Here is a 12,567-nt window from a genome sequence, read left to right as displayed (position 1 = left end):
TTAGCAGTGAGCATGTGAGGGTGCTGCTGTTGTTTCTTTTCTTTGAGAACATGGAAATGTTATGAGATTTTGATGAAACAGGTGCTTTGGCCCACTCGCATATTGATCAGCTGAAGTATTAAACGAACAATGCAAAGAAAAGTACCCATAAAAGGTGCTGTACACCGTGATTACTGCATCTATCTGTTGTCCAGTGATGTATTGATCATAACTCCATCCAGAAGAGCTACAACAACATTTCAACTATGTCAAATATCTCCAGACATCATCAGGTTTATGTATCGGTTTGTCAGAAACATAGTGAGCACTTCCAGACTTGCCCATGGTCAACAACCAGGCAAAAATCCATTATATGTTGTTTATCGAAGGGAAAGACACACCAATTTGTCCACCCACAGCGGCTGCGAGACCTTTGTATTCTGAGCTAGAGATGTCGGCTTCAGCCAGAGCTCTTTCCAAAAAAACACAGTGTGCGAGCCAAAGATCAATGCAACAAGTTTAATGTTGCAGAGGAGCTATCAAAAGGCATTCTGGTTAAAAAAAAAAAGAGTTATCTGCACACAATTATTGTAAAATGATCAATAATTCCAGACTGACTCATGATACATGACTGAGTTGCCAGGTGAATTTTTTTCCTCAAAGTTTGGGGGGTGGTTAATGCTAAAAGTGTGAATAAGAACAGGGCGAGTATGGAGGGTTTGAGCAGGGTGAAGCGAGGCAACGGAGAGAACAAAGGACATAGCAGAGGAGCTGAACCATGAAAAGGTGGGAAGCACGAAGGGGGGCTTAGAGGAGAGGGAAATGGAGCCCCTGTGGGTTGTCTGAACTCAGGTCTGTTGACAGCTGTAGGTGGAAAAACCAACTCTGCTTTAATTTACATGATTCGCATGAGCGCGTACTTCAGACGCACACAGACGCCAGGGTTTCCTCGCCGGTGAAGTCGGCGTTTGTTTGTGCCGCGCCCTACCCCCCTTCGTCTCTCAGTGATTACAGTTTCTTTAAGAAGCAGACATCCCCCTGGTGGGCTGAATTTATTAATAAATTTGGTTTTGATTGTATGCACCGAAGCCCCCATCATGAGCTGATTTGTATACATACTAGCACATTAGTAGATGTGCCTACCACGAGATAGGCCTTTTGAATAATTAATGTTTCTATTAAGTGCCATGGTGCCTCCCACCATGGGCCATTAATATTGAAGAGATGTAAGCCCCTGCTAACAGCAGAGGGAACGACATCAAATGAAGCTGGGAGTTGGATGGGCATATGAAAGGCATCTCCTCAATAGGCTTTGGCCATGGTTTCTGTGTGAGTTTACAGTATAGCAAAGAGGCTTCCCTGCCTCCTAGTGACAGTGAATATAAACATGTAGCTGTTGCCTTGGGATAAAAAAAAAAAGTATAGGATTTGTCTCTTTCTTTCTCGCTCACACAGTATCTGCGAGCTTCTTGTTGATATTTTGAACACCACGGGGATGGTGGGCCTGTCAGTCAGCATCATGGTACAACCGAACTCTCCTCGCTGCTCTAACCCTGAGAGGGTTGCTGTACAACGTGCATGCTTCCCTTCATTAAACCAGCCGATAGAAGGAACAACAAACTGTTGCACAGGAAAGTGAGTTTTTAGCAGCATGCAGTATAACGCCAACAAACCCCACACAGCTACACCTTGCTGTCCCTTAAAGTGGCCCGTTGAAGCGCATAGCATCAATATACTCACCAATGAAAGCAGTCATCCACAAATACACCCCTCATCCCATCATTTTACCTCCTGTTTTCTCCTCTTCTACACACAAAAAAACTCCTTTTCATCCCGACCCGTATCTCTCAGCTGACGACAAGGCGTTTAAGACCCCATAAAGTATTTAGGATGTAGTTTGTTCGGGAACAAGTGATCAGTGGGGTTTTATCAAGCCCATTAAATGCTACTCACAATTAAATGTGACATGCTCGAATTAGTCTGAGCGGAGTCCAAAGACAAAGAGATTAGCTGCGAGCTCCTAAATTGTATCCAGGGCTATTTCATTTCAAAAGCAAAATATCCGGCTGGAATGAGTGGAAATACATCGCGTTGAGTCATTCGCAGAGAATCTTTTTAGAGCTTCAGGAAGATAAAATTCTCCAGTAATATATGTGTATATTAAAGGTTGTTAATAAGGAATGTGCAGTAAAAACGCTGATATTGTATTTTTTAAGGAAAGATGGGGTGCTTAAACATTATAAGCTCTGGATTGTCTTGGAGAATGCCATTCAGCTCTGTCAGCGACTAGTTACAGTGACATGCCAGGCTTGCATTGCCTGAAGGCAGCTGGGATGGTGTATTGCCCTCTGCTCTATGTATTGAGTTTAGCCTCGGCTGCATCAGCACAACTTTCCCAACCATTACTTCAGCTGAATAAGTCAACACGACGCTGACAGCCATCCCCAGGCTGTGCACTTTGACAGCCAGTCCTCTCTCTCTCTCTCCGCAGTTTTTCTTTTGCTCAAACTAGCAGATTATCTTCCCAAAGAGGCCCTTTCTTTTCTGGAACTTTCTTTCCGCTGGATTAGAATGCCTCTTTTCTCAATTTAGGCCATCTCACCCCTCTTTAGTCTTTCTGTGGTTGTTGCCAAATCCTGCAGAATGTCTAAGGAAATAGCGGCGGTAAGTGGCCAATGCTCTGATCCCCTGAGCTGGAGAAATAGATTATGCTACCAAAAGCACAAGAGCAGGAGCGGGGAGTGCGGTGTGCAAGCTGACTGGCTGTTTGTTGGGAATTACCCTCTATTGACAGAGTGACAATGCCAGACGGGCAGCAGCACTCCTAAAAGGATTACACAGGGAGCGTGGCATGGCAGCACTGGGTGGGAGCGGGGGGAGTAAGGGCAGCAGGGTGTGCATGCATGTCCAATGAGGTTTCCACTTCCTCTTTCCTCTCAAAGTCTCTGTGTGAAGACAAACAAGGAAGCCGGTGCTTAGAGGAGGAGGAGGATGTGTCACCTAGCCTGAGGGAGACGAGATGATGAAAGACAGTGAGCAAAAGAAGGAAAAGAGACGCGAAGAAGAGGATGGAGCAGTGAAATATGAAGACAAATGCCGCCTCTCTAAAAAGATTATCTACAGTACATGGCTGCATTGGCTTCCCTCTGATCTGCAGAGGTCATTAGGATCTGGTTTACAGGCAGTCACGCCACAGTCTCGTGTACAAGGAGGGTCCCTCACAGATTTAGTTCCTTTGTTTGTGCAAGAAATACAGACACAGAGACAAAGAGCAGCACTTCTCTCACGCCTCCCAGCCTGGAGACATCGGTGGCGTGAGTCTTTGAAGTGGTGGTTTTTTCTTGATCCACTCACGAATCAAGGCTCTATCTGCCAATGGGGGGCTCAGTCAAATGGGTTTCATGCGTGGATTAGACTGTCTTCCTGCTCTTGGTCCTCTGTGGGAAGGCCTCCATTTCATCCTCAAGGGTAGAAGGAGGAGGTCTCCCAAGCTTTTAGCATGCCCGTCTGCGGCACGGCGCCGCTGTCCTGTCACCATCCCTGCCTCACCTGTCATCCATCATGGCTGAAAGGACCGAACAGAGCGGCATCCGCATTCCCTCTGCTGCTCTTCCCATTTTCTCTGCTCTCTTCTGTCTTTCGTCCCTTTCTCTTTCCTCTGCTCTATGTTTTTTCACCTTCTCTCTCTCCTATCGCCTCTCTCTCCTCCTCTCTCTCAGGCCCTTGCATTGCTTATGTAACCATCACTAAGTCTACTCGAATAGCTGCTGCCATTGCCTGACATGGATATATTTAGCCATTATGTCCCCCCCCCCCTTCCTCTATACCCTGCATGCCCAAGCAGTGCTAAAAGATTCATGTATTCAGACCCCTCAGGCGGTGCAGTGACACACTTACTTTACATCCAGAGCAATTAATGTCCACTGAATCTAGATTACAATGCCGGTGTCCCACAGGGAAGCCGCAATGCCCTAGTGGGTGTCGGGGGGTAGGGAGGGGAGGGCGTGCAGCACCACTCGCAGGGTCGCCATCACGTGGCACTTTGCGGCTCAGTGAGCGGGCACAACTGACTGTTGCTTCTTTCCCTTCTGCTTGCATGGCCAGTAATAGCATATTGATTGTTTACATAGCACTAGCAGCTCCACACAGCAAAGTGACAGTCATCTCCTCCCCACTGCCCTCCTCTCTCTTAGTCTCCTCAATCTCCTTTTACTTCCCTGTCCACCAAGCAGTATTGCCAACTCTCTTGGTCTTTCTTTATCTCCTTCCTCTGTTTTCTCGCCCGCCGCTGTCACTCCTTTTTCCTCCTCCTCCTCCTCTAAAGGACTGGATGATGGCCAGGTCGGAGCCTCAACAGGGCTCTGCAGCACAGAAGGCAGTGTGCCACCCCGTGCCAAGGTCATGCTGGGCAGCCATATTGTATTTTATGAGTAGGTGGTCTGCACTAAGCATTAATATGGCCCCTTGTTAGATTTATTATCCATAGTAGCAGTAAATTCTTAGCAGGCGCCTTTCCAGAATGTTAGTAATCCATCCCATTTTCTTCTTAATTGTCAACTTTCTCTTACTGGATTTACAGTTTATAGGAAGAGAAGTTTAAATTGAGGTCTTGCATGTGTGATTACCTGGGTATGGATGTGATGGCGTATGTAGACAGAGAGCAACCAAACTTTAGCCGCAGTGACTCATGGCATGTTCTGACATTCTGTGGATGGAGGCGTGGGCGTGCTCTTAATTGCTTTTATAGCCACCTGGGCCCTAAGAGCATATTTACCCTTGAGCATCTATGGAAACCTGTGTCCATTTGTGATTTCCAGACAGTCATGTCTGCAAGTGAGGAGAAAAACATGCTTTAATGTCATTTTTATTAAAAAGCATTTTAAAAGTTTCTCTCTGACTTTTTTTATGCTCTGTAGGTGACCCCAGTGGCTGGACCCCCAGAGGGGGGCACGCGGGTGACCATCCACGGTACGAACCTCGGTCTGGCCTTCTCAGACATGGTGGGCAATGTGGAAGTGGCAGGAGTGAGGTGCACCCCTGTGGAGGATGGCTACATCATCGCTGAACAGTAAGTCGCACAAACAGGGCGAGCGCTGGCGTTATTAGTTTAAGACTGCTCTTATTAGTCATATGCAATCATTGCTGATTTTAGAAGACTTGGTTCTTCCTTTGAAGTTGGCTGAAAGCAGTTGGGAAAAGGTTCGCCGTGTAATATTCACTGTGCAGCATGGAAATGTTTTGATTGTTATTAATTATCTCAATTTGTCAACAACACGATTTGCTTGCCAAATGGCCTGATAGGAAGCACAATGAAGAGCTCCGAAATGATAAACAGGCATTAACACTCATAATGCTGCGCATCTAGACTGGGATTTTGATACATTACTGGATGTATGGGGTGGAACAGCCAACAAACTCTGATGAATATATGTGTATTGTGACAAAAAGCTGCTTTCCCCACAATCTCTGCCTTAATGAAGACTGGAGCAGGTCCAGACAGTCTGGCCCTGACATTGCTGTTCTCCCCCTGCAGCACACTAGCCCAGTTCCCTCTCTCTGTAGCTCATCTAGTCAGCAACAATCCCATAACAGCTGTGTGTGTTTACTTGTGTTTACCTCCCTAATTGTCCCATGCTGTGCATACATCACGTTAAAGTCTGTCCCGTTCACCCTGAACTAATGAAATGTTGCCCATGCTTCGCAACTTGCCCATCTCCCCCTTGGCTACACACACAGAGACGTGTATAGAGTAAGAAACTCAGTGCCTTATGGTTGTTTAACCTCCCCAGGTGATGCAGACCTCGCAAGGGAAAGGCGAAGATGTACACACATACTGCTCAGACGCTTTGCCCTGAATATATATGAGCATATTTGGATTCGGGTTAGGTTGGGTTGCCTTTAGGTATAGATCTTTGTTTGTTTTTGAAGGAAAACACTCATTATGTTGCTACTACAGGTTAAATGTAACACCATAGAAAATCGATACATCATACGGAAAATGTATACTTAAAAATGTAGTACAACATCGCCGCTGTCAGCTCCTTACAGCACCATAGGCGTCCCATGTTCCCATAGAATATATATACAGAATATGCTCAGTGTTCCTGCTCCCACCACTGACATGGAGTCAGGTAGAGATTAGTGTAAAGTTTTCGATGTATAGATGTGAGCTGAGGCACGGCTGACACACATGCAGTTATGCACACTTGCACTGGCGCACACACACACAAAGGCTATCACAGTCATGGACTCTCAGAGGAGCCTTTAACCCTAATTCTTTCCTTGGCCTACTTCTGCCCTCGGAAGGAGAACAGCACTGCACCACTGCTCTAACTCTCATGCTTTAAGTCTTATGATGCTGTTACAGAACATACTGTATGTCGCACACGTGCGCTCACACACGCATGAGCAGGATGTGATAACTTGTTAATCCTTTGCCACATATATTCAACTGAAAACAGTGCAAAGAGAATATATTTAATGACTGACCTCATCAGTTCATTGATTTTTGTAAATATCTGCTTATTCTGAATTTGATGCAGCGACATGCTTCTGTTTGGATCATTCCACAGGTGAACAGGCTCATTGGTAACAGGTGAGAGTGTCATGATTGGTATGAAAGGGGCATCCTGGAAAGGCTCACTCGTTCACAAGTCACCGCTTTGTGAACACATGATTGTGTAAAGGATTTTTCTACATAGCTGCAGATGGTTGCATTGCATTTTTATTTTAAGTTTTAGAGAGCAGCCCAACTTTTTCGGAAGCAGGGTTGTAGTTCTGCTCGTTAAAGCAACACGCTTCTCACTTTTGGTGGTATTTGAAAAATGTAATATACTGTATGTCTGTGGTTCTGAGCTCTTTTAATGGGCAGTTGTAATTAAAATTCACTGTGTGCCACTTGGCTGTAGGGGACAATTTGTCAGCAGCGCACTGATCTGACAGCACTTTAATCCAACTGGGGACAAGCTCGGGAATTCATTTATATGGCATGTAAAAAAAGAGACTGAGCGAAATTAAAAAACTAACCTGCGACCCCCATTGGTCGAACTTCGAGGGAGTTGGAGTCTTCATGAGGATGTTTGGAGCCTTTTGGGGTCATATTGGCTCCAGGTTCATTATATGCATGTCCTTATGTGACAGTTGCCATTTGTTTTGAGCCTTAATTCAGTCGCCAGGCTTCCTATGGCGGACTGGACTGGATGGGACGAACAAGAAAAAAAGCATACATATTTATGTGTCTTTTATGTTACCACTTCAGAGGAGTGTGTGAGAGCCACTCCCGCTTTGAAGAAAAAGTCAACTTTTGTGTTTTTCAGCAGTCAGAAAGTACATTTTTCTGAGGGCTGGTGCTATTCTGTAGCGTTTTTCTAGTGGGCAAATTGAGTCCTCATTAGTAAGGATTCAGTTTAAGAGTAACCCTCAGGTTTTGCGGAGAGCCTTTTGGCGCAGACCGAGAACAAACAACTGTATGTTTGGTTTTGAAGAGCCAAACATATTTCCATAAATGTGCCTCCTCACAAAGACCGGTACAGTAGGCGTTCAGGTGGGGCAGCAAGTGAGTTTCTCTGAGGCCCTGTGAGAAGAAAACACGAGTTCTGTCGGTGAGTAAACCCTCCTTCAGCCGCTCTCTTCCGCACGGTTCATCCCACGAACCTCCCGCAGTCATTTGTTGTAATTCAGATGATCAGCGCTGGAGAAATAATACGTCTGCTCTGCTTCATCGGCTCCGCTCCTGCCTGCCCCGGCCATCTGCCTCCCCACACATTCTATCCTTCTTTCCACGCTGTGATTGCTTCTTGTACTTTATTACTCCCTGGCACCGCCGATCAATAGGCGTCCTCGTTTTATTATGTCATTTGATCTAGTCACCTGCGGCGCTGGGTGACACCTGATCACATGGTATGATAAAGCCGTATCGATCCCGCTGCGTGATTTACATTAGGCGCCGCACGCTGGCACGGCACCAGCGCTGTCGGGGGCCTGGTTGTTGGTGGGAAATTTACAACTCTCAGGTTGAGTGTGTTGTAGCGCCGAGGGAGGAGGGGCGGGGGTCTCATTTGAAGACTGTCGTCGACGGGGGTCCTCGTCGATGTCTGGATGTGTCCCGTAATGAAATGAGTGAGGCTACAAAAGAAGATTGCATTTAGAGTGGGAGATAAATCGATATCAAGCAGAGAAGTGTTTTGATTACTTTCTCTCAACTTCGCTCGACTCCTGAGCTTTGAGTCGTTCTTAAGAGAGATCGAGTTCCCTCCAGTCCAGCTTTTACAAATAGCTGTGAGTGTTTTGTGCTTTATTATGTACAGAGCGCTTTAATTGATCGTTTTGTGTTTTTTCCAGGATTGTGTGCGAGATGGATCCGGCTCCTGCTGACAGCAGACCAGGTCCGGTCCAGCTGTGTGTTGGCGAGTGCAGACCAGAACTCAGGGCTCGATCCTCGCAGCTCTACTCCTTTGTGGTAATGACTGCAGCTACGCCACGTGGCTTCATATCCGCATAGAATATGACGTACATGAGCGAAGAAGAGCAGCATTAAAGTGATACAAAATATACAGTTAGTTGAATTAAAAGAGATTTGTGCTTTTCTTGCAAAGTAATTGTTTATGAGCCACAGGCAAATAATGACGCACGAGTCACCATGACCGCGAAAGTGTAATTAAGCAGCTCTGTGGATGCTTATTTGTTAGTTTGCAGAGAACACACTTCCATTAACAGCACCAGGTTTCCAAAGGGTCTTCATTAATGATCTCTGCAGCTCTCTGGTTATAAATGCTGTTTGCCTTTATTGAGACAGAATCGTAAGTTTGATTAATGTGGCCTCACGTGCTGCACAGATCAGTGTATTCAGTAAGTGAAGCATTGATCTGTAGATGGAAAAAAAATGAATACACGTGTGTATATATATATGAGTTTGTGTTTAATTGAGAGCTCTTACAGCGCTTTAAGTTTTATTGAAATTCGACATTGGTGGAGGAAGTATTCACTAGTAAAAACGCATTAAAATTTAATATTTAAGTAGTAGTATGAAAGTATAATCAGTAAAATCTTTCTTAAGTGTTACAATTTAAAGCACTCAATGCAGATAATGTCCCATGACTGTTGTTCTTTTCTATATTATATCATTAGATTATTTTTGTTCATGCAGCATATGTAACTGTTTGTTCAAATAACTCAAACTGTTTCTAAAACCATTGCCGGTTACTTTTCTATCAACTGTCAATCGATTATCAGCTGATCATTTCAGCTGTGCTTGTGCATTTTCATATGTTCTGTATGCAAAAGCCTAATTTTTAAAGCACCTATCAGACAGTTGCAGTGAAGTAAAAAGTACAGTACTTCCCTCTGAACTGTAGTAAAGTAAAGTACGATTGAGTAAATGTACTCTGTTACGTTCCACCACTGCAATTCTGCAAGCATAAAGTGGGAAAATAAATAGTAGCTCAAATGTGATTGGGCGACGTCATAAGAGAGAGAGAGGGATGGAAAGTGAGGCGGACGATCGAACGCTTTGCTAAAATGGAGATCAGGTAAACATGATGTACCCACGCAGTGACGCACACGTTTCCCTTCGCTGTCGTCTGCTGCCTGCCCAGCCTGCAGCTAACAGATAATCTGCTTTTCCATTTGCGCTCTATCACACCTTCACAATTAGCACTCCTTCAACAATTAACAGCAGCCGGTAATTACTGCTGTTGTCTTCGGAGTACCTGCTTTAGCATGCGTCCTGAAAGTCTCACTTCGCTGGCACTTTGATAGTTCAGAGTGATGCTCTTGGCTCTGTCGTCAGGCTACTTTTTCTCGCCGGCGTTACAGCTGCTACTCTGGCCAGCGGTGGGATTCCTCGAAGAATACTTCCCAGAGCCTGGAATTGGCACCACTTGCAATTCCCTTGTATTGCAGGCCACCTGAAAAACAAAAAGAACGCACCATCGCAGGAGCATTCGTCAGTTTTCCCGACAAGGCTAACTGGCTGCATGACCGTATTTTCCGGGCGGCGATGCCTGAGCGCTGGGCAAACGAGCAGCGTAAACAATAGCGTGTGCATTTAGTTGTTTTTAAATTGCCATTTCGTGCATCCGCGCACACACGTGTGTGCTGCTGCATGTGTGTTTCTCTGTATGACGGCCTGTCTGCTTGGATATTTCTCCATCTGTCTGTGTGACGGCGGGCTAGCTGCCTGCAGCTGTAAACACTAGTTATTTTCAGAACGCTTTTAAAAAGCTTCACTCAGACACAACCCAGCAATGTACGACGCACAGGAGGAGGATCTCTCAGGGACTCTAAGAGCTCCTGGTTTTATCCTCTTTTCTCCCACCTGCGCTGCACTCCACTGCCATCGGCCTGGCAATATGAATAACTGTAATTTGCAGATCTGTGATAATACATGAAGGCTTCAAGAGGTACCAGAGAGATGCTGCCTGTTTTATTGCAGAAAATATCCCTTCGGCCTCGTGCTTTGTCCGCTCTCAGTTCGTTCTCAGGGTCTGTCTTAACCCCTCTGCCTCTGCATCTCTCTGTTTTGTAGACTCCCACAGTCACAGGTCTGTCCCCCAGCCGAGGTCCAGAGTCTGGGGGCACCAAAGTAACCATAATGGGCGAGAACCTGGGCGCCGGCAGCAGCGTCAACGTTCAGTTTGGGAACCAGACATGCGAGTTCTTCGGGTGAGACTTTCCTCTTGCATCCATTTCTACAATAAAAGTAGCCCATAAAGTTTAATTTGCTAAAACAGCATGATGATTAACACAGATTTTTCATGCCGAAAGGCTTTTTTATTGTACTCGTGCACAGACATTAGGAGGCGAAACCAAAACGCTCAGTATGAGTGTTGACAGTCGTCACCTGCGTGACCGAAGTACACAGCCCATTTGTCTTCGTCCTCTGTCGTGCTGCCACCTTTTCCTATCATCTTTCTGTATTTCTTTTTGCATTTGCATGTTGAAGCACCTAAAACATTTGTGCCTTTAACATACAGATAGCAGCCCAATTCTTTGACTCGGTGTTTCTTTACCTTTTTGCAGCTGCGACATACATCAATGTCAGGAAATGTTAGATAGATGGCGTGCTGTGAGCAAAAGGCAGAAGAATAGAAAAGAGCTCTTGTTCCTGAGATGATGTGGATTATTCCCATTAAATAAGCTGCTATATTTCATGGCTTTCTTGTGTTTTTTTTGTTTTTTTTTGCTTGATATTACTGAGAAATCCCCCAGGGGGAAGCCTCTCTCTCTCTCTCTCTCTCTCTCTCCCCCTGTCAGAAACTTATGTAAATCTTAATAAGGTTTTGATGACCTACTGCATCAAACCCTGTAATAATAGCTTCCGGAAAACCTGCTGCTCCTATGGATCTTTCTTCTTCTTCTTCTTCTTTTTAATCCTTTCTCACAGTGTCTCTCTATCTATTCCTTCATCTGCTCTCACTCTCGCAGTTTCCTTCCATCTCACTCCGCCCGTTTCCTCCTTCCCTCTCTTGGTTGCTGTAGGCATCTAAGCCCTTCCACTGTAGTCTGACTGTAATGTTATAAGGTTGAGGAGTCAAGCAAGCTTTAATGAGATATGAGGCTAATTACTGCTTGTGTTTCTCTACTGTATTCCTGGCATGGGAGGGGGAGGAGGATGGGGGGCCGTTCTACAACAAGCTCTCCTCTGCTAATGAATTGCGACGAATTCAGGGGGTGGGCAGGTAGAACATGGAGCCATGGAGAGGGGAAAGCTCAGAGGCATGTATGATAGCGTTGGAGGTAATGCTTATGTGTTATGTGTTTGCGTGCACACACTTTGGCCATTTGCACCTTTGTGTACTCGTGGCTGGATCAGAGGGAAGTCTTAGAATAGTCTTAAAAACTCCATATTTACGGGTTTGTACTACAAATGTCTTCTAAGAAGTAATTAGAGCGCTTATTTATTTATTTCTTCAGCACAGAATGACAGGTTCAGTTGTTTTCCTCTATCTCAGTTAATTACAGAGCAAGGCTGCCAGTACGAAACGCGTAATATTTTGTGTTGTTGTAGGTGGTGTTTATTGCTCATCATCATCAGCTCTGTGTTCAGAAAATACAGTAGAATTAATAAATCATGCAGAGAGTTTGACTTCATGCAGTCACAGTTTACTGTTTCTTACAGGTTTGAGTAATTCTTATTTTTCTTCACGTGTAGACGGACCATGACGGAGATAGTGTGCTACTCTGCCCCCTCCCTGTCTGGCATCGGCCCGGTGCAGATCAGCGTGAGCGTGGACCACGCCCAAATCAGGGAGAGCCTCACCTTCGAGTACATAGAAGACCCCACCGTCCAGCGCATTGAGCCAGACTGGAGCATCGCAAGGTAAAGTCATGACACTTACAGGGTGCTACAGCTCCATGTGCGCTCCACACAGTGTTCATCTTATTTTATCCACATCATTCCTGAGCTTCTGTCACCCAGACTAAGGAGCCAGCCAGTCCCGGCCAGTGGCAATAAGCAGACACAAGTCAATATTGCACTTTCAATTACTGTTCGGTCCTCTTCCAATTAGTCTGGATCTGATAGAAGTGCCACAGCTCACAGACTGGAGAGCACGGCCACTGTTCAGACTGAGATTCTCCTATCGAATT

The 12,567-nt window shown here is 45.5% G+C and overlaps 1 protein-coding gene across 1 annotated transcript in view; it reads left to right on the top strand.

Annotated features, from left to right (window-relative positions):
• plxna2 (plexin A2) overlaps positions 1–12,567 on the top strand; it is a 164,475-nt gene that overhangs the window by 112,555 nt on the left and 39,353 nt on the right. The window contains 4 exon segments of the mRNA XM_076742075.1: positions 4,896–5,047; positions 8,320–8,437; positions 10,505–10,641; positions 12,131–12,298. Coding sequence (XP_076598190.1) covers positions 4,896–5,047; positions 8,320–8,437; positions 10,505–10,641; positions 12,131–12,298 — 575 coding nt within the window.

The sequence above is a fragment of the Chaetodon auriga genome, chromosome 10, assembly GCF_051107435.1.
Source record: "Chaetodon auriga isolate fChaAug3 chromosome 10, fChaAug3.hap1, whole genome shotgun sequence".
In the NCBI taxonomy this organism is placed as follows: Eukaryota; Metazoa; Chordata; class Actinopteri; order Chaetodontiformes; family Chaetodontidae; genus Chaetodon; species Chaetodon auriga.
This window is presented reverse-complemented; position numbering and strand designations above follow the sequence as displayed.